At 35.6% G+C, this 19,152-nt stretch overlaps 1 protein-coding gene across 2 annotated transcripts in view; it reads left to right on the plus strand.

Moving 5' to 3' along the window:
• The window catches only part of LOC145666929 (retinol dehydrogenase 14), an 81,759-nt gene extending 68,857 nt beyond the window's left edge, over positions 1-12,902 (plus strand). For both annotated transcript variants that reach the window (XM_081734532.1, XM_081734531.1), the window contains exons 7-8: positions 9,824-9,913; positions 12,297-12,902. In XM_081734532.1, coding sequence (XP_081590658.1) covers positions 9,824-9,913; positions 12,297-12,401 — 195 coding nt within the window. In that variant the 3' untranslated portion in view covers positions 12,402-12,902. The remainder of the gene's footprint in view (positions 1-9,823; positions 9,914-12,296) is intronic.
• The last annotated feature ends 6,250 nt before the right edge of the window (positions 12,903-19,152 follow it).

Below are 19,152 nucleotides of genomic sequence, written 5' to 3' on the forward strand. Positions count from 1 at the left end.
GGTGAATAAAACCATTATGACATTAGCACCGTGTATTGGTTTCCAAAGAAAAAGTACAGTTAATCGCAATTTGCTCCATTTGTCGTCTGGATTCTTTCTTCTTATAGCCATTACTTACACTTCAGTTTGTATACAGAGTGGCCCAAAAGTAGGTATACAGTACCGTATTGATCAGCTTATTGCATTTTATATAATTTCTTATTGTTATCCATCAGGTAGACTTAGTTTCTTTATTTTTATGCTCTCAATGTATTTTTACTTACATCTGAAGCTCGGAAGAGCCGAATCAAGTAAACCGATAAACTAGAATGTTATACTTGATCAATGCAGGGGTGTATACCTACGCTTGGGCCAGATTATATACTAGGTCCTCCTAATCATACCATAATAACCATGTGCACATGCTCGCTCAATTAAAAGCTAAAGAAAGTAGTATTCAAAATCAATAAATGTAACAAAAATCTATTTTTTCTGAGTGAGAAAGATCTAACTACTAGTGTTGCCACGAGACGAGACATTTCTCGTGTCCCGTCTCGTCTCGTCTCGTTAACGAGACGAGACACGAGACGAGACGGAACCCTTTTAGACGAGACACGAGACGAGACAGACTGCTTGTCCCGTCTCGAAAACGAGACGAGACACGAGACGAGACGGGACGCCTTGTGAAATGTCTCGTCCCGTCTCGTGTCTCGAAAATGCAAACGCTGGCGGGAATGGCCAAGATTGAAATTGCCAGTGGTCGTATAGATTGCAAAAGGAAAATCCCCTTTGTGAGAAAACATGTTGAAAAGCCTTCATAGAAAAGTGTCCTCTGTCTATTGAATGAATCAATCGAGATACATGAGCTTCCAGGAATATCATCCTTAATGTCTTGTCCCCAATTCCCCTTGCTGTAAACTGAGGAATTCTCATTTTTTTTTCATTTCTGGCTGGAATGATGACAAACAAAATCAAAGACAGGGAAGATTTTTACAAGGTCAAGAAACCGAACTACCACCCCATCTATTCAATTTGAAAACTGGATAAGGTCTACACTCATTACAGGCTGTAGTTGAAAGTTCTGGTTGAGATGGCGGATTCTCTGGTGGCGGTATTCTTTTTGCTATATGAACCGAAATTAACTGAAAACGGCAATTGGAATCTTGCAAATAAAATTTTGTCTTCTCTCTCGTTCTCCCTCTCTCTCTCTCTCTCTCACACACACACACACACACATACACATAAAAATACACTTTTACCATTTTACCAATCGCTCGCTTATTATACAGCAGTCATGTTGTAAAATTCACCTCTTCGTTTGGAAGGCGGGCGCAGGACAAAAAGAAGCAGATATTATCGACGAACCCTTCAAATTGTTTGCTTTCAGCAAATTTATGATACTAACAATAACACTTTAAATGAAGAGGTTTTACAGGGGGACCTTCGTTTTGTTACGCGGAAATGTTTGATCTGACCAGTGTGCGAAATTGCCCTCTGCTTCCAAGGTTCGCCGACCCTACTGTTTCTTTCCTCTTTTAAGGTCGCGGCATAACTACCCTTCTTTGAAAACCGAAGATGCAGTAAAATTGTGACGTCACGGCGGGAGCAGAAACAGCTTTCGCCCCAGGTTCTTGTCACCCTTGTTTGTTTCTTTGATTTTTGCAGGAAAGTGAGTGATTCTTGCTTTCCTGTATTAAGAAAACATTAATTACTGTAGTGCTCGTGTTAGCCTATAAGCATGTCGAATTCTACACTAAGTATTTGTCGCAATTATAGTAGAAATACTACCGGTTCCAAAGTTTTTATCATGTATTTCCCTCGGTTCTTTGCGGAAAGTTTGGCGAAAGAAATGCTGTCGGAAAGATATCTTTAAAGTTGAAAACGCCAGCGTCTATTCCGATCATTTTATTCCCGAAGCTTATGGACATAATTTAAAATGTGAGCTTCTAAATATTCTACCCAAGAAAAAGTTTAAACAAGACGTGCCTTCACTAAACTTACCTTTACTATACGGAACCGTGTTGATGTAAATAATGAAAGAATTAAATGTACGGAAGTTAGGTGTTTAAAGAAAAAACAAATCAGACATTGGGGTGCAGCCAGATGAAATAACTATTGTGACTGAAATAAAAAAAAAACTCTTTGTTTATGTTATTTTTCGTTTGCTTTGTGGAGAGTGAGGGGCATAAACCAAAGGAAGAGCTCTCCATTTTGCCCAAAGAGCAGGGACGGCATTAAGGGTGGGCGGGGGTGGGCAACCGCCCACCCGATGGATGGTCTCGCCCACCCATCCGCCCACCCCAACAGAAGTAGAATAATAAAGGTGTACCTGTACTTCAAAAGCAATAGGTGCTAGTATCGATTGTAATGTAATAGGTTCTAGAACCCTGTTTAACTCTGCAATGAACAATGATTATAAGTGGGATAAGCAATCTTCATCCTAAAAGTGAACACTTCCTCTCATTTCAGAAAATTGAACCACTTGCACATAATGGATGTGATGTCGATAGTGCAGAGGTGGAACTGAAACTTCCCCCGAAAGTTTTGAAACGTTATGAGGAAGAAAAGCAATGCAAAATTACTTTCGTTTCCCACAAGGACACTTACGGAAGTGTCCCTCACCGATTTGAATGAAACTTTGCATACTTGTAAAACATCGAAAAGTAATCGATACGTTTTTTTTTTTTGGGGGGGGGGTTCAGCAATGATGAAGATTTAAGGGTAGAAACCACCCTTTGAACCTTAGGGCTGGTCTCTAAGTACAGACCGAAACAACCATTTAATTTAGAAGAAAACATACTGCGAGAGGGGGGTGGGTGGGCGGGTTTGATAGCTGATTCAGAATCTGACGCTAAAATTTCAAAATTCAAAATGGCGGATCCAACACAATTATAATTACAATTACAAAATGTCTTCTGGTTTGAAATTCTCTGTAGTTAGCTAAGAATAATTAGCAGAGATTACTGCGAGGAGGTAGCAGACCAATTTGAAACTCCCTTCTGTACTCATTTTAATAGGATGTTTGATTAAAGTGAGTCTTTGCATCTCTCACTATTGCGTTTACAGCCACACACAGTAGAAAGTGCTTCACAGTCAATAAATCTGACTCACAGCTACACCATACAGCTTTTAACTTCTGAAAATTGTGTTCTGTTATCACCGTTGGTAATTATTTTCCAGGAAAAGAATAGAACATTTGGCCCTATAGCCCAAACCATCCTCTTTTAATCTGAAAATGTCCTTGTGAAAGCATCAAATTCGGGAAAATTAAGATCAGGTCTTGTGAGATCATGGTTTCAAGGGGTCTTTCTCCCAGCGTCTAATGCAAAATCCATTTTGTTATTGGGGGCCGCGGTAGCTCAGTAGTAGAAAGTTCAACTCTGGTGCATGAAATTTGGGTTCGATCCCATCCCGCGCCATGTGAACCTTGTAGTCGACAAACACTTTGTGCATGGATTACCTCTGGGTTCTCCCGTTTCCTCCCACTTTCTTCATTCCACCATTTCATTAATTTCTCATCATCACCGTCTCCTTTAACCTAGTCGGCATAATCACGGGACGTAAAACTTTTTTTTTATTTTGTTATTAGATTCGTGGAGTGGTCAAAATTAATCAACTTTTCAACCTATTTTACGAACAAAAGAGTACCTCAAAATAGAAACCATTCAGCACTAACAACTGATAGGATTCAGCTTCTTGATGCGTTCGTGTTTAGGTCGTGGAAAAACTTCTTGATATATTTTACTGCTACTGTCCTCTGCAACAACTATAACATAAATTTACATCTCCGTAATAATATAATTTAGATCCAAATAGCTGATTCATAATCAGTTTTCTTCTCCCAGATTTGCAAATCTTATTAGATATGCGTGATACAAAAACATTTATTTGAAAGAAGATTTGTTGTGTTTTGCGATTTGTCACAGTTATTTCTGTAATAAGGTGAGCTTGGTGTAAACAATGTTTATGCATCGTTATGCGGTTTTTTTTTTTTTTTTTTTACGAAATGTCATTACTGTCAAGCGTTTTCCAATGTTTATGATATTTATTTATTTATTTATTTATTTATTTATTTATTTTTTGCGAAATATTACTGTGAAGCGCTTTCTCAATAAATTAATAATTATAACAATTGAGGCAATGTGAAGTTCTAACATACTGAGAGGCAAGGGGACTCACTATACATAAGCACCTCGAATAGGGAGAGGTGGAGAGATTCATTTTAATCAAGCATTATGTTAAGATAAAGGGGTTTCAAATCAATAGAGAGGGATTTCAAATCGATCTGCAACCTTCTCGTAGTAACCCTTACCAACTATAATTTCGATTGGCTAAGTACAGAGAATTTCAAACCAGAATACATTTTCTAATTGTAATCACTATATTGGATCCGCCATTTTGAGTTTTGTAATTTTGACGTCAGATTCTGAATCATCTGTCCTATAATACCCCTGGCAGTTCTTCTATATTAATTCACGCAGTCCATCCTAAGTCCTGCATTTCTTCAGTCCCACCAGGCGGATGCCGGAATTATACCTTCTACAAGGGCAAGACAGCTGTTTTCCACATCCTTGTTCCTCCCCTATTTCGGTCTGAGCCTTAGCTAACTAAACAGTATAAAAATTGAAACTTAATTATTGCCCAATATATATATATATATATATATATATATATATATATATATATATATATATATATATATATATATATATATATATATATACATTGCCCAGTTCTTATTTTCATTGTCCGCCCACCCAGAAACTAGATCCGCCTCTTTCTGCCCACCCCATCAAACGTTTCTGGCGCCGTCCCTGGCAAAGAGAACGAAAAACTGAAGTCTAACAGTATGTACAAAGCCAAATAAATATGTTTCCAAACGAAGTTAAAAGAATTGGAAAGCAAATATAATAAAGAATTAATTTCAAAGGCCAGTTCTAAAATATAATATTGTGATCGTTTCAATAAAGTGGTTAATAACCGGTGGTGGATATATTATGAAAAAGTTTTATACAGGGCCAAGTAAATATGCTAATGAATGGCAAGAAAAAACTAAGATGGATTGATTAAGATATCATTCGTGCATTAACACAACATCCCTCATTGATAAATTATACAATCATCTGCGGTTACAAGTTCGAATCCCCGTACCCAATGTGTCAACATTTCGACGTTGTATGATTGCGAATAGATCACGACAATATAAGAAACTTTAATCCAAAATGGCCACCCAAAAATCAACTTTCTTTAGACCACTAGCTAATCTAGGTGTACTGTCATGAGTTTGTTACACAAACGGGGCAACCACCATATAGTGCCACACACCCCGCGGTTATGGGAACAGATTTGTACCATGGAGGTGAAGACTGGCCCCAAGTATTCTTTGGTCCGATGTGTCGTTCAGCTCCCATTACTATGGCACTTTAAGTAGAGCTTACTGTGCAGTAACATATAAAATTTCAATCAAATACTTTCCATTACTCAATAAAATTATTTGGTTCCGAGCTTTTTTTAAAAAAAATAATTGCAACAAATCTAAACATGCTAAAATGAAAAGTAGTTTTTGGATTGGTATGGAAACCTAAAGGCTGGAATATATGAAATCAAAGTGTACACACATATCTATCTCTCTATTTATCTATATATCTTTCCATCTCTCCCTCTCTCTCTCTCTCTCTCTCTATCTATCTATCTATCTATCTATCTATCTATCTATCTATCTATCTATCTATCTATCTATCTATATATATATATATATATATATATATATATATGTATCTTTACAGACACTATAAAGCAAGTGGGCTGATAGTATACGATAGTGTCGTGGATGGTGACACCTTTACATCGAACTTTGCTTGTCGTGTAAACATTATTTGACATTAGTGTCTTCATCTTCAACGTACCTATGAGCAATTTACTGTATATTCGTGTATTGAAACTGGTGAAACAAATTTCAATGTTTCAGAATGTAAAAAAAAAAAAAAAAAAAAAAAAAAAAAAAAAAAAAAAAAAACCAGGGTCGAGAAGCCTCAGACAACTAACAGCAGAGATATATTATCTTGTAAATTATTTGTCCTTGCCTTGTGAGCTTATTTGAATTTATTTTTAAGACCTTTAGGCAACTTTGGCTCACCCCGAATGGATGATGATGGGAAAATTAGTGGAATGAAGCAAGTGGTAGGATACTAGACAACTTCGAGAAAACACACACATTCGAAAAATGAAATGAAATGAAATTAAATATTTGAGTTTTAGGTCCCATGGTAATGCCGGTTAGGCTAAAGGAGACGGTGATGATGAGTAATGAATGAAATGGTAGAATGAAGAAAGTGGGATGAAACGGGAGAACCCCGAGAAAACCCACGCACACGGTGTTTGTCCACCACAAAGTTCACTTGGCAGGGGCTGGGATCGAACCCGAGACCCCAAGCGCCAGAGATGAACGCTCTACCACTGAGCTACCGCGGCCCCCACACACATTCGATGTTTGTCCACCACAAAGCTCACATGGCACTAACCGAGATCGAACCGACTACCACATACACCAGAGGTGAAGGCTTCACGGTGTAGTTACCGTGACATTTCTTGTCTTTGTGTTCTGGTTAATACTTGTAACTTAGTTGGATCTTGATTAGCATGGTGCAGCCTGCTACATTTAAGTTTCGTTCCCATGGTATGCTGCTATATTTTTTACGAGACAAGACGAGACAAAACGAGACAAACGAGACGAGACGAGACGAGACGGGACAGAACCTCTCGAGACGGGACACGAGACGGGACGAGCACATTTTTTCGAGACGGGACACGAGACGAGACATGCTTTGCACGAGACGAGACGAGACAGCCTGAAGTCTCGTCTCGTCTCGTCTCGTGGCAACACTACTAACTACAGTAGTCTATAATTTGTTCTCTAAAGTGTAAACTAAGTGGAAAGGCCGTTTGGTAGCTTAGAGGAAGAAGTCATTTTGATAAGCATGCATGAACCAAACTTGTGGAAGTAGCGAGAATTCATCATAAATGGAGAGCTTTTGTTAAAACTTAAAACCTCAATTTTTTTTATCACAAGCATTAAGCATGTAACAGTAATTTTTCACATACAACCGAACGTTCGTATTGTTTTGTAGTTTAAGAGAAGTTAATTGTATCATAGTTTAACTTAATTATTGTGTTCCGATTATTAAAGACAATATAGTACTAATTAAGCTCCTTATAGATTCTAAATGGTTGCAGTAAAAGTTAGTTAAGTACGAAGTACACGTACACAAACAGTTCATTAGTTCTTTTATTTTACACTGATAGTCCGTAGATTTGTCGTCTATCAACGATTAATTTTAGGATGTATTGTTGAAAATGTCTTTCTACAGAGTAATACTAAATGTCTCTCTTCCAAAAGTCAAAGCCCAAAATGACTAAGTTTCTTTATCTGATAAGAGAAGCCACCATCAAAAACCAACAGCAACAAAATTATTAACACAGACAAATTAAGCTAAAACAAGAAACGACATGTACACTCATGATAAATAATTCTGTTCCATCACCTTCGTAGAGTACTTTCAATTCTGAAATTTTGTTGCATTCATTTTTCAAAACTGAAGTTTTCTAATTTATGTTTTCTTGTCAAATCTGCACACAAAAGTTAGCTTAATTACTGTCGAACTTGGATACACTTTCTCTAAGTAATTGTGCATCGACAAGTTGTCTTTTTAGAAAATCGAATACGTCTTTCATTTGGCATCACGAACGTCTGCCCTATTTCGCAAACGAATCCAAGCTACACTCCCTCCGCTATTACTCACTACCACACAACATAATATGAACAGGGCCGTTTTTAACCTCTCGGCACCTTAGGCACTTCAAATTGTTACGACCTCCACTATTTCCAGAGCACCCCCTCATTCCACAATCTCAGTTTTCCTCACACAATCATTCCCACAGTCTCGACTTGTGTCTGTTAATAGCAGAAAACACGTATTTTTCCTAATATTAATATAGTTAATACATAGTTCGTTTTTACCACCAGTTATCCTCAGACAACTGTCCTTAAGTATCTTATTTATCAAGTAACATAAATCTATATTTTCAATTAACAAAAGTAAAATTATACGTATCACATTTACATTAGCCGCCGAGATCTAATTTGTTTGTAACCAGATACTTAACTGGAACGTAAATAACGTATTCTGCACCAATTTGTTTTTAATTTTTTCTTTTTTTTTCGCTCTCTAATTTTTCCGATTAACCAACACAGTTTTCTGAATGATAGATCTATTGTTACTAATTTATCAATTCTTATGCATAATGTGCTTCCTGTGCTTCATAATAATGATCACTTGGATGTAATTTATCTGGATTTCGCAAAAGCATTTGACAAACTGCCTCATCATATATTATTAAGTAAATTAATGAAATTTGATCTACCATGTTGTATAATTAACTGGCTTGTTTCGTTCTTATCTAACAGGAAATTTTTGGTAAGATATAAAGGAAATACTTCCTCGATTTGTAATATTATTTCTGGAATGCCTCAGGGATCAAGTTTGGGGCCCTTACTTTTTTTGCTGTTTATTAATGATATATATGAGAATATTACTAACAATTATTTGTTGTAAGCGGACGATATCAAACTTTTTCATCCCATTTTAACAATGAACGATCGTGTAATTTTACAAAACAATATTAATACTATTCTACATTTTTTAGAAACAAATTTTCTACCTTTGAACTTGTCTAAAACTCAAGGGATATTTTACCCCAGGAAAACAAATCCCAAATATAGATAAAATATTGGTAGTCATAATATTCAATTTGTAAATTATGTTAATGATTTAGGAATTACTTTGGATGCAAAATTATTGTTTAATAAGTATCTTCAAGTTAAAACACCTAAAGCCAAGAGAAATTTAACACTGATTAAATGGTTGTGTAGAAATTTTAACTCAGTTAATACATGCAAGGTTCTTTATTTATGTAATGTACAGTCTCCTTTAGAATATGCACCTGTTATTTGTGAACCTAAATATTTTGCAAACTCTATTGAATATATTCACAATAATTTTCTTGAGTGGTTAAAATGGAAATTTAAGCAATATAATACTGTGAGCTTAAGTGCTATACACGAGGATTTGGGCTTATTAACCTTTAATGATAGACGTAGTCTTTTTGATCTAAAATTCTTACATAATCTATTACATGGAGGTTTTTATTTAAATGGTTTCATTTCGTTAAGAGTTCCTTAGAGTAGAATCAGGAAATTTACTCCTTTTTTGCACTAGGCTGTTTTCCAAATCTTCCATTTATAGCTGTATTGACACTGCCAATAAATTCCATACTAATTTAGATCCATTCCAATCTAAATTTCTAACCATTCGTCATGAATTCTTTAAGCTATGAGAAAGAGCGCTATTAACTATGAGAAAAAGCGGAAAGGCTATTGTGATATTTAAAACTAGTTTTGTTCGGATGGGTACCTCTAATATGCATAGCCCTATCCTTTTTTATTTGTATTAGTACTTGTCTTTGTATTAGTATATATATATATATATATATATATATATATATATATATATATATATATATATATATATATATATATATATATATCTTGACTTTTATGTTTATGCATGCATTTATTTTAGTTTACAAATACGGCATATTTATTTTTAATTGTTATATTGTTTATCATAATGTATTTAGTATGTTTCCTTTATTACTATGATTTTATGCTATAAACCTTTTATTTTGTAATTATGATGTATTCACTCGTCTTTGTATTATTCTTGGCGCATTTATGCTGTCGAGCTTTTGTTGCCAATAAACTGTTTGAACATTATTATTATTTCAGAATCCTGTTGAAGGAGCTCAAACAACCATCTACGCAGCTGTTTCCGAAGACCTTGACAAAGTCACAGGAAAATACTTCATGGATTGCAGGGTGAGTTTTCTGAGTCGTAATAATAAGAGACCTTCCATACAACATATTCATAGTTAATATAGGAAGAATAACTGTTGAGTAGTGATCTAACAATAAGACCAAAAGCTCTTTATGACATATTCGTGAATAGAAATGTATTATATGTTGGTAAGTTATTAAGGTTTCATTATTGACTGAATGCGAGAGGTACGGAGAAACAACTAGATGTAAATGTGTTCATTGAATACTTGTTAATACAGAAAAGTGTATCAAAAAGTAAGGTGAGTTTTCGATTTATTGAAAAACATGCAGAGATAAATATCTGAAACTGTATAATTTCCAACATAACAGCAAATTCTCCATGCTCTTTGCAAAGAAATGCTGCTCCATGTTCTCTTACTAGGTAACCGTAGTCTGTTGTGTCTCGTCCAGTATATCGAAGCACCGCTCATGAAGGTCACTATTGAGAATCTTTAATTTCTTGAATAAAATATGCGATTTCTTTTAATATGACATATATTTTTTTAAAACTTTCCGATGATGCTCACTGCTTGGATTTAAAATCAGTTGAAAGTGAGCGTAAATTTACCCTTCTCCCTCGCGATCTACAAAATATATTCCTCGTAGCTTTCATAACAAAATAGTATTGTTAACAGGAACTACCAATATAGAAATTAGATTATTGATTTTGATATACCCGATCTCTAATATGGAGGTAAATAAATAAATAATGAAGATTTTTAAAAAATATATATATATGTTTATAAGTTCACAAATTTGTAGTACTAACGATTATTTAAAATAGTACAAAATTCCCCCATTGTTAAGTCTTGTATTATATAGTAATATTTCTTAAGAACTGAAAACACTGTTTCTCGGAATTTAGATTTCATTTGTTATTCAAGATTAGGAGTGTTGAAGAAGGACTGTCCATAAGGCACGTGGAGAATAAAATGTCTTCTAAAATTTCTTCAACTTAAGTTTTTATTTAAATACAATGAACACTAGTGCAGTTATTATATATATATACTGTGTGGTTTATTTTAAGTGTGAAAACCAGAGATTAGTAAGTTGTAATAATAAACCAAAAACAGGTATTCGAAGTTTCCACTGTTACATTACAGTCCATTATCAGCTAATTTAAGTTAAGCGCAAACATTTAAGAATATAAGGATATTCACGGACTGTAAATGAAGCACTCTGAATAAATTCCCCCATAAGTACACAAATTATCTCGTCATCATGTAAGCAAGATGGTATACAGGGTGTGATTGAAAAGTACCGGAACTTTTCCCGCCGCGCGGCTCCCTGGCGTTCAAAAAATGTGAGGGGTGGGGGAAAATGTGCGCGGGACCTTCCTCTTTCAAGCGGAACTTAGCCCAGTGCGCTGCGAGCAGCGGTTGAGAAAGCATCGCTGTCCGCGCGAACGTCGTTTTGGTCGTCGGTCACGTTTTTTGAGCGCCGAAAATGGAGTCAAAGATTGACCAACGCTACGCCATCAAGTTTTGTGTCAAACTAAAAAAGACGTTCACCGAGACCCAGGACCTGCTCAAGGAAGCCTTTGGGGAAGATGTGATGTCTCGTACTCGAATCTTTGAGTGGCACAAGGCCTTCAGGGAAGGCCGGGAGGACGCGATGACGAACCATGCTCTGGGAGGCCGTCGACATCGAAAACCGATGAAAACGTCGACCGAGTTCGTGAATACCTGAACCTGGACCGTGCAAAAAATTGTGACTGAAGAATTGAACATGCAAAAGGTGTGCGCCAAACTGGTCCACAAGGTGTTGACCGAGGAGCAAAAAGAACTGCGAGTGAAAATGAGTCGTGAAGTGCTGGATTGTGTGGAAACCGACGAAGAGTTATTAGACAGTGTGATCAGTGATGATGAAACATGGTGCTACGAGTACGAGCCCTCGGTGAAGTTGATGGCGTAGCGTTGGTCAATCTTTGACTCCATTTTCGGCGCTCAAAAAACGTGACCGACGACCAAAACGACGTTCGCGCGGACAGCGATGCTTTCTCAACCGCTGCTCGCAGTGCACTGGGACAAGTTCCGCTTGAAGTTCCGGTACTTTTCAATCACACCCTGTAGAATGGTAAACTCTCTCCTCTTTCCTTAGGATACATATTTTAATGAATATAACACGATAAAATGCAATTTGTGATATATAATAATTATATTTAAAGATATACTTTAAATAGTTTATCAATTTTCTCGTTGTGTTTAACCATTTTCTCTTATTTATATAGATAAAATAAACTTATTAATTCTAAAGAGAAGACATTTTAAATGTGAATGGAAACCTGTTATCTTCTATAGAGATACCGATATTTTCGAACTGTGTAATTAACGGCCAAAAAGTTTAGAAACAGACTAAAAGCAGTTGTTTATTTTGTTGACAGGAAGCGCAGCTGAATAGAGGAGCAGAGGATATGGCGTCAGCGAAGAAGTTTTGGGAGTTGAGCGAGGAAATTGTAGAGCTTCAGCCTGAAGACCCTCACATATAAGTCAACGGTGGTCTTCCTCCAACTCCAGACGTAATACATTCCGAGCCATTCAATTATTTATGGAACAGGAATGCTGAGAACAGCGTTTGAGAGAGTCGTGGGCTTCAAGGACGTCCTTCCTATTGCCTGTGGGCTAAGTACTTGGGTGTGGAGAATCCTTCGTATATTTAGGATTTTTTTTATTAGTTCTTCTACAGTTGGTTACTCTTAAAGTGACAGGTTTCTAAGGAAAATACATTAATTGGATTCTTAGGATGGATTGCAGAAGGAATGTCTAAGTGTAACCTATCGCTATAATCTCCAAATTGTTAATGAAATGTTAAAACTACTCTCAAAACATTTTATTTTAGTTTTACATAATTTGGCCAGTACATCTGTAATCCCATTTATGGCCTTATTTTGAGTGTTACCAGTGAAAAGTTACGTGATTTTTACTGTTTGATAAAGGTCACTTTATAAGACTTGTAATGTTTCTTTGTAAATAAATTTTTTATTTTTCCACATTTTTTTGTCAATTCTGGGGAATTTTAAGAAAATTCGCTACATAACAAGGGTTCTATATTTCTATATTTTAAGGGCAAATCTTACATTTTATATGTGCATCAGAGAAAATGGGAATATTATTTTTATTTTATTTTATTTATTTTCTTGGTTAGAATTAATAAATTTATTGAAATTTCTTCCGCTGATTGATCTGCCGATTGAGCTATGATAATAGGAATAATTTGAACACGGTATCAGTAAAATCATCTGTTGTTAATTAAATAGAATTATTTTATTGTATTTTAGTAAAGGGTTTTACAAGTGTCTCTTGAGTAAGGAGGAAATTTCGTCAGCAATCGCATCAATTCATCTTTCGACGAAATACATTTTTTTGATGGATGTATTACAAGAATGCTATTTCATTTGAAGTAAAATTTTGTTGTTCGATAGAAAATCCTACATTGTGAAGTTAGTTTTCTTCAAAGTAGCATTCATCAATTCACATATCAGTAACAACCTTATCCAAAATATCAACTAATTAGTCACAGGAACCTGGAAAGCTGAACATAAACTTAGAAAATTCAGTTGAATAAATGACTTTGTATTGAAGACAAAACTAAAGAAGCATAGCTCTTCATACCATTAAACTGCATCAATCCCTAATATTTCAGACTTTTCATTGGCTTACTCAACCTTTCAAGGCTAAGTTTGTAGGTCTGCACAAGTTTGCATTGCACAGCTGTAGGCCTAACCAAATATGTAATATAAGACTAGCCTTAAGATTCCTTTAAATTGACACACATGCCAAGCATAACTTAAAATGTACACATGGTAAAGCCATACACAAAGAGAATCACTAAAGCTAAGGCAAACCCACAAACGTTTTTGCGCAGTTCTCAGTTTTACGTCTGTTCTAATTGTACACTCATGTCCAAAATGATTGTCGCATATCTATAACTGTCTTCCTGTAAGAATATAATTTGATGATGATTTTACAGGGTACTTTTAATACTGATACTATGTGTATAATCGGGAAATGTATATTTGTAATAAATTTCATAGGAAAAGAATTATAAATACGAAAATTAGAATGAGTGAAACAAATGTTGCAAAATGGGCAATAAAGTTTCATTTTCGTTTTATTATCCTTCTTTACTGCTCTTTTGACATGAAATTTGCCATATCCATTGCTTTGCCGACTGTATACATATTAACATTATAATAAATACCGGGCGAATTGTTATCAAAATATATTTCTACAACAACATATTTATATACATGCGATAAGAACTTTGGACATCAGTTTACATAGGTTTATATGTCAAGGTTAGCTGGAGTGGAAGCATGACTTTAAATTTACACTTGGTGAAGCTATAAACAGGTAGAAATTTTAATGTTAAGTCTATCAAGGAAAATTAAGAGGAAACAGATCTACCGGACTGGTGCTTGCTTACAAGGAACTTATTTCTTTAAGGCTCTTTCCCTAAGTTCATCCTAACTTTTCAAAATTGTAAATAACCTAAAGACAACGAGGAACACCCAAACTATAGATAGTGAGCCAGATGGTATGTGTAAAATGCTATTAGATGAATTATTAACCGTTGTCAAACCTTTTTTCATAATCCAAAAATTTTGGGTACCCACTATCTGACGTCACAATTGTTTGGCACCCAAATTTAAACAATATACAACAAGTGTAGAAAAACGATTGTTAGTTCATGTAAAAACATTTTGCAAATGTTCTCGAAGTTTTCGAAGAGAAATATTTTCGATCAGCTCGAGGATGAATTTAACCTTTAAGGTAAAGAATTATTCGAATTGTGCCTCGTGTAAGTTGTCATGTGAAAAGTGGATCTTCTTATGTTCCCAATGCACATGCACTTAAATAACGGTGAATTTCCATAAGACACCCTAAATGATCCAACAATTTATACAATATTGATGAACAAGTATGGAGTAGATCAGATACCTATACTAAATACATAGAATTCAAAACTTGCAATCAAGTTATTACAACAGGCGAATTAAATTTTAAAATAATACAAAAAACACTTCATCCTGTAGTAAAGGTCAAGGGCTCCGATTTCTCTGTAACTTTGGGGAGCCCCATTCATAAAAAAATACATATTCATAAAAATACAGCTGGGCCCACATGAACTTTGTGGTCCCGGGCTCCCCGGCCCCCCAGGACCGGCGCCCTTGATAAAGATATTACTCAAATGTTTAATTGAATTGCTCGCTGCTGGTCGGAGCTGTGTGGTCTGAGGCAAACAAAGAAGAGAGTTATTAGTGGTTGATTCCAAAGATCACTGTGGCTACAGAAGTCAGATGTATATAACAATGAGCAGTAAATACATTACAAATAATAGCTACGTACACTTGATATTGCTATTAAGTTTTTGTGATATATTCGAAAAAATGAAATGAAATTTTTGAGTTTTACGTCCCACAGTTATGCCGGCTAGGCTAAAGGAGACTGTGATTATGAGAAATGAATGAAATGGTGGAATGAAGAAAGTGGTAGGAAACGGGAGAAGCCCGAGGAAACCCTCTTACACGGTGTTTCTCCATCACAAAGTTCATTTGGCGGAGCAGGGTTTGAACTTGGGACCCCATGCACCAGAGGTGAACGCTCTACCACTGAGCCACCGCGGCTCCTTGTGATATATTTGTCGCTGAGTTAAGTTGGTAGATCGATTGATTAATTGGAGCTTATTAGCTCTTTGCAAGAAGAGGGGACTTAGTTTACAATGCAATCCAAAACAATACTCGAGTTTTAATCTGAAACATGTTCTCACATCCGAAATCGATAACAAACGAGGGAATATTTACGTTATTCTTATTATATAACTGTTTCATTAATTTACACAAAAATATGATTATGCAGTTTCGAAATATATAATTATAACAGGAAACAAATAAAATATTGTATTTGTTAAGAAAAACTTACTATTTGATTTTGTTACAGATGATAATAACGACAATACTTATGTTCTATTTTGAGATATAATATTGTAAATTCGTAATTCGAATAAAATCATATTGTTTCCTAATAGAAAGATGCAAGAAAAGATGTTGCGAAAACGATACTCATAGGAGTGTTCTTATTCTCCGGGTTAAGGTAGTAGCGAGCGAAAAAAATAATAATTACCTTCTACGAGGGTTAAATATAAAAACATTGCCTTTACAACCTATTCACTCAGATCGCATGATTATTTTTATGTTGTCTGAAACATTCTATTAAAGGATATATGATATTATTACAGTAAATAGTGCAGTGGTTCTTAAACTTTACGATAACGTGGACCTCCTGTTCATTCGGAAAGGGATCTGTGGACCTCCTTGCAATGCCATCCTAGAATTTGACATGGTACTAAAAATATATTAATAAGAATTACCACTGACAATAAAAAGATCATAAAAATAATGCAATAAGTAATTTGTTCTAAAGTTAAATGATTGCTTCCTAATTAACGAATTTTCAATCGAAAATACAGTAACTTTCAAGACTGAAAATAATCTATTTTTAAAAAAGGAAAACCACTTGATAAACAATGTTCTCAAATGTAGGGTCACTAATGTGAGGAATGAAATTTTTTGTGTTTTTCCATAATTGTATTGACATCTGGAATAAATTTTGTCACCATCAGTCTTCGATCCAATTCCACATAGAGCAAGAAAGGTCTGCTCACATAAGTAAGTGGTAGGGAAATGCATCAAATGTTGCAACACATTTTTAGACAGCTCTTCATACAATGCACACGCAACCAAAAGCTACAGCTACATTTTTTTTTTTTTTTTTTTTTTTTAAGAAAACGTTTTTCCATGAAGTATCGCAGGATAGTTCCAATAGCTGTTCTTGTTCTGTGTTAGAGAAATTCATACCTTGTATGTCATGGATTTCTACATTAGTGAAAGGATTTTGAATCCAACCATTACCAGATTGTAGGACAGGAAAATATTCTCGAAACCTTGTAGCTAATGCTTTCAAGTGTTCTACAAGTGTTTTGTGCATTTCAGCAGAGAGTTTTTCACCTGAAGAATCAATTAAATCCTTGAGCACTGGAAATGAATATCTTTGAGTTTTACGTCCCACGTTTATGCCGGTTAGGCTAAAGGAGACGGTGATGATGAGTGATGAATGAAATGGTGAAATGAAGAAAGTAGGAGGAAACGGGAGAACCCCGAGAAAACCCACGCACACAGTGTTTGTCTACCACAAAGTGGAAATGAATAGTTATTGTTTTGTACTCCTACTGCCCACAGCTGCAGTTTCTTAATCTTAGGAGTATTTTTTTGCATAACAGCCGTGAGTTCCATTTTATTACAACACATTTCAATTTTTAGGCGTCGCGGACCCCACTTTGAGAAAGGCAAGGAATTGAAACTCACTGGAGTAATACATTTTATATTCTTAATCTAATAGTCATGCAGATCATTTTAATATATAGGGCATATAGGGAAGTTGATATACAGTGAAACCTCTACTAACGGACACCTCTATAAAGCGGACACCTCCCATAACGGACATATTTTGTAATCCCCAAACACTGTAATAGGAAAAAACATATTGGCACACCTCTCTAAAGCGGACACTCTCTAGTACGGACACGGACAGTCCTTCTTGTCTTTTATAGCTATTATTTACCTCCGTATTACGGACACTTTCTCTAGAAACAAGTTGGAAAGTGCAGTAAAAATACACTTTTAGTAATTCATGCGTATGTCACCAAGGAAGAACATGTGGGTGTGACAACATTTTGCCTCCTTAATTGTCTATTCAGCAACCCAGAGGAGGGGTCTCTGTTTCACAACATCCTTATATCCTTTGCTTGCATTCCACTTCCACCCAATCTGCTTCAGAAACAAAAGTGATTGACAGTTGCCCATTGTTCGGAATGACACATCACTCTACTGTCCCGCTCAAATCTCTAATTAAACAGAAGACAAGTTTGGTATTTTTGACCACGGGTACGCATATTGTCTTTTTTTTTTTTTAAGTCATTGCTGGACTGCAATTAACTCATAAATTAAAGCAACACCGAAAACGTAGTAAGTAGCAATAAGTGTAAAGTGCAGAGAACTATAACATCTTATTCCCATGTTGTGCCTCGAATTGGATGGCGCAAGATAATGCAGATAGAGTAACATTTTGGTAATATTCATGCAAAAATATTTTTTTTCTAATTGCATATTACCTTGTTTATTAATTTACGTAAGAAAATATTGAAACCTCTTTAAGACGGACACCTCTCTATAGCGGACAATTTTTGATTCCCCACGGCTGTCCGCTTTAGAGAGGTTTTATTGTATATATTTCCAACTCTGAAGGGGGTGCGGTCACTTCCAGGCAAGGAATTGAAACTTAGTTTGGAATTTATTCGACAATACCTTTTAGGAAATATATAAGTTATCCCCAGATTCAAGGTTCAACTTTGGAGTTATTCCTGGTAAGTGAAAAAAAAAAGTCTACAAAATGAAGATGGCATTTCAATAGGAGGTAGAATGGCATTTCAATAGGAGCCAGAATCTGAAGAGAAAATCAATAAGATGTTAGAAACCTTTAGGAAGGGCTGTGAAGAATATAGGATGAAAATAAATGTTAGAAAGACAAAAACCATGGTGATTGAAAAGAAGAGGTTGGTGTTAAATATAGAATAAGGACCCTAGTAGCAAGAAAGCTTTCGTCCAGTTGGCGCATGGTTGGCTTTTGACTTTCTATACGCTTGCACTTGAAACGCATGCTTTCATACAATCTGCCTTTTGTTGTACTTGCAAGCGATGCTTTAGACCTTTTGCAGAGGGTCATAGCATCACTGTCCGTTCATTGACTATTGACCTGACTTATAAAACGTTTGCGTCAAATTTGAATGGAACACTGAATGAAAAGTTGCCCCCATGTAATTTCGTTACTGGAATCCAGCTTGCGGCATACTTGCACGTTTTCCAATCAAGCTGGATGCAAGCTTGGCCGACTTGCAATTCAAGGTTACAGCAAGCAGTTTGCAAATTGTCTCTGTTACTAGGAGATGGGAGAAAGTAGACTAGTTTTCGACACCTGGGTAGTATTATTAGTGATTATATGAAATGCGAAGGTGAAATAAAAGCAAGGATAGGAATAGCGAAAGAAGTATTTAGTAGGACCTTGAACAAATAGTCGAGAAAAAGGTTTATAAAATGCTTTGTGTGGCGTATTGGTTCTATGGGCGAGAAATATGGACGTTACTTTAAAATTATGAAAAACGACTGGAAGCTTTCAAAATGGGGC

Source organism: Thermobia domestica, chromosome 12 (genome assembly GCF_964235325.1).
Source record: "Thermobia domestica chromosome 12, izTheDome1.hap1.1, whole genome shotgun sequence".
Lineage (NCBI taxonomy): Eukaryota > Metazoa > Arthropoda > Insecta > Zygentoma > Lepismatidae > Thermobia > Thermobia domestica.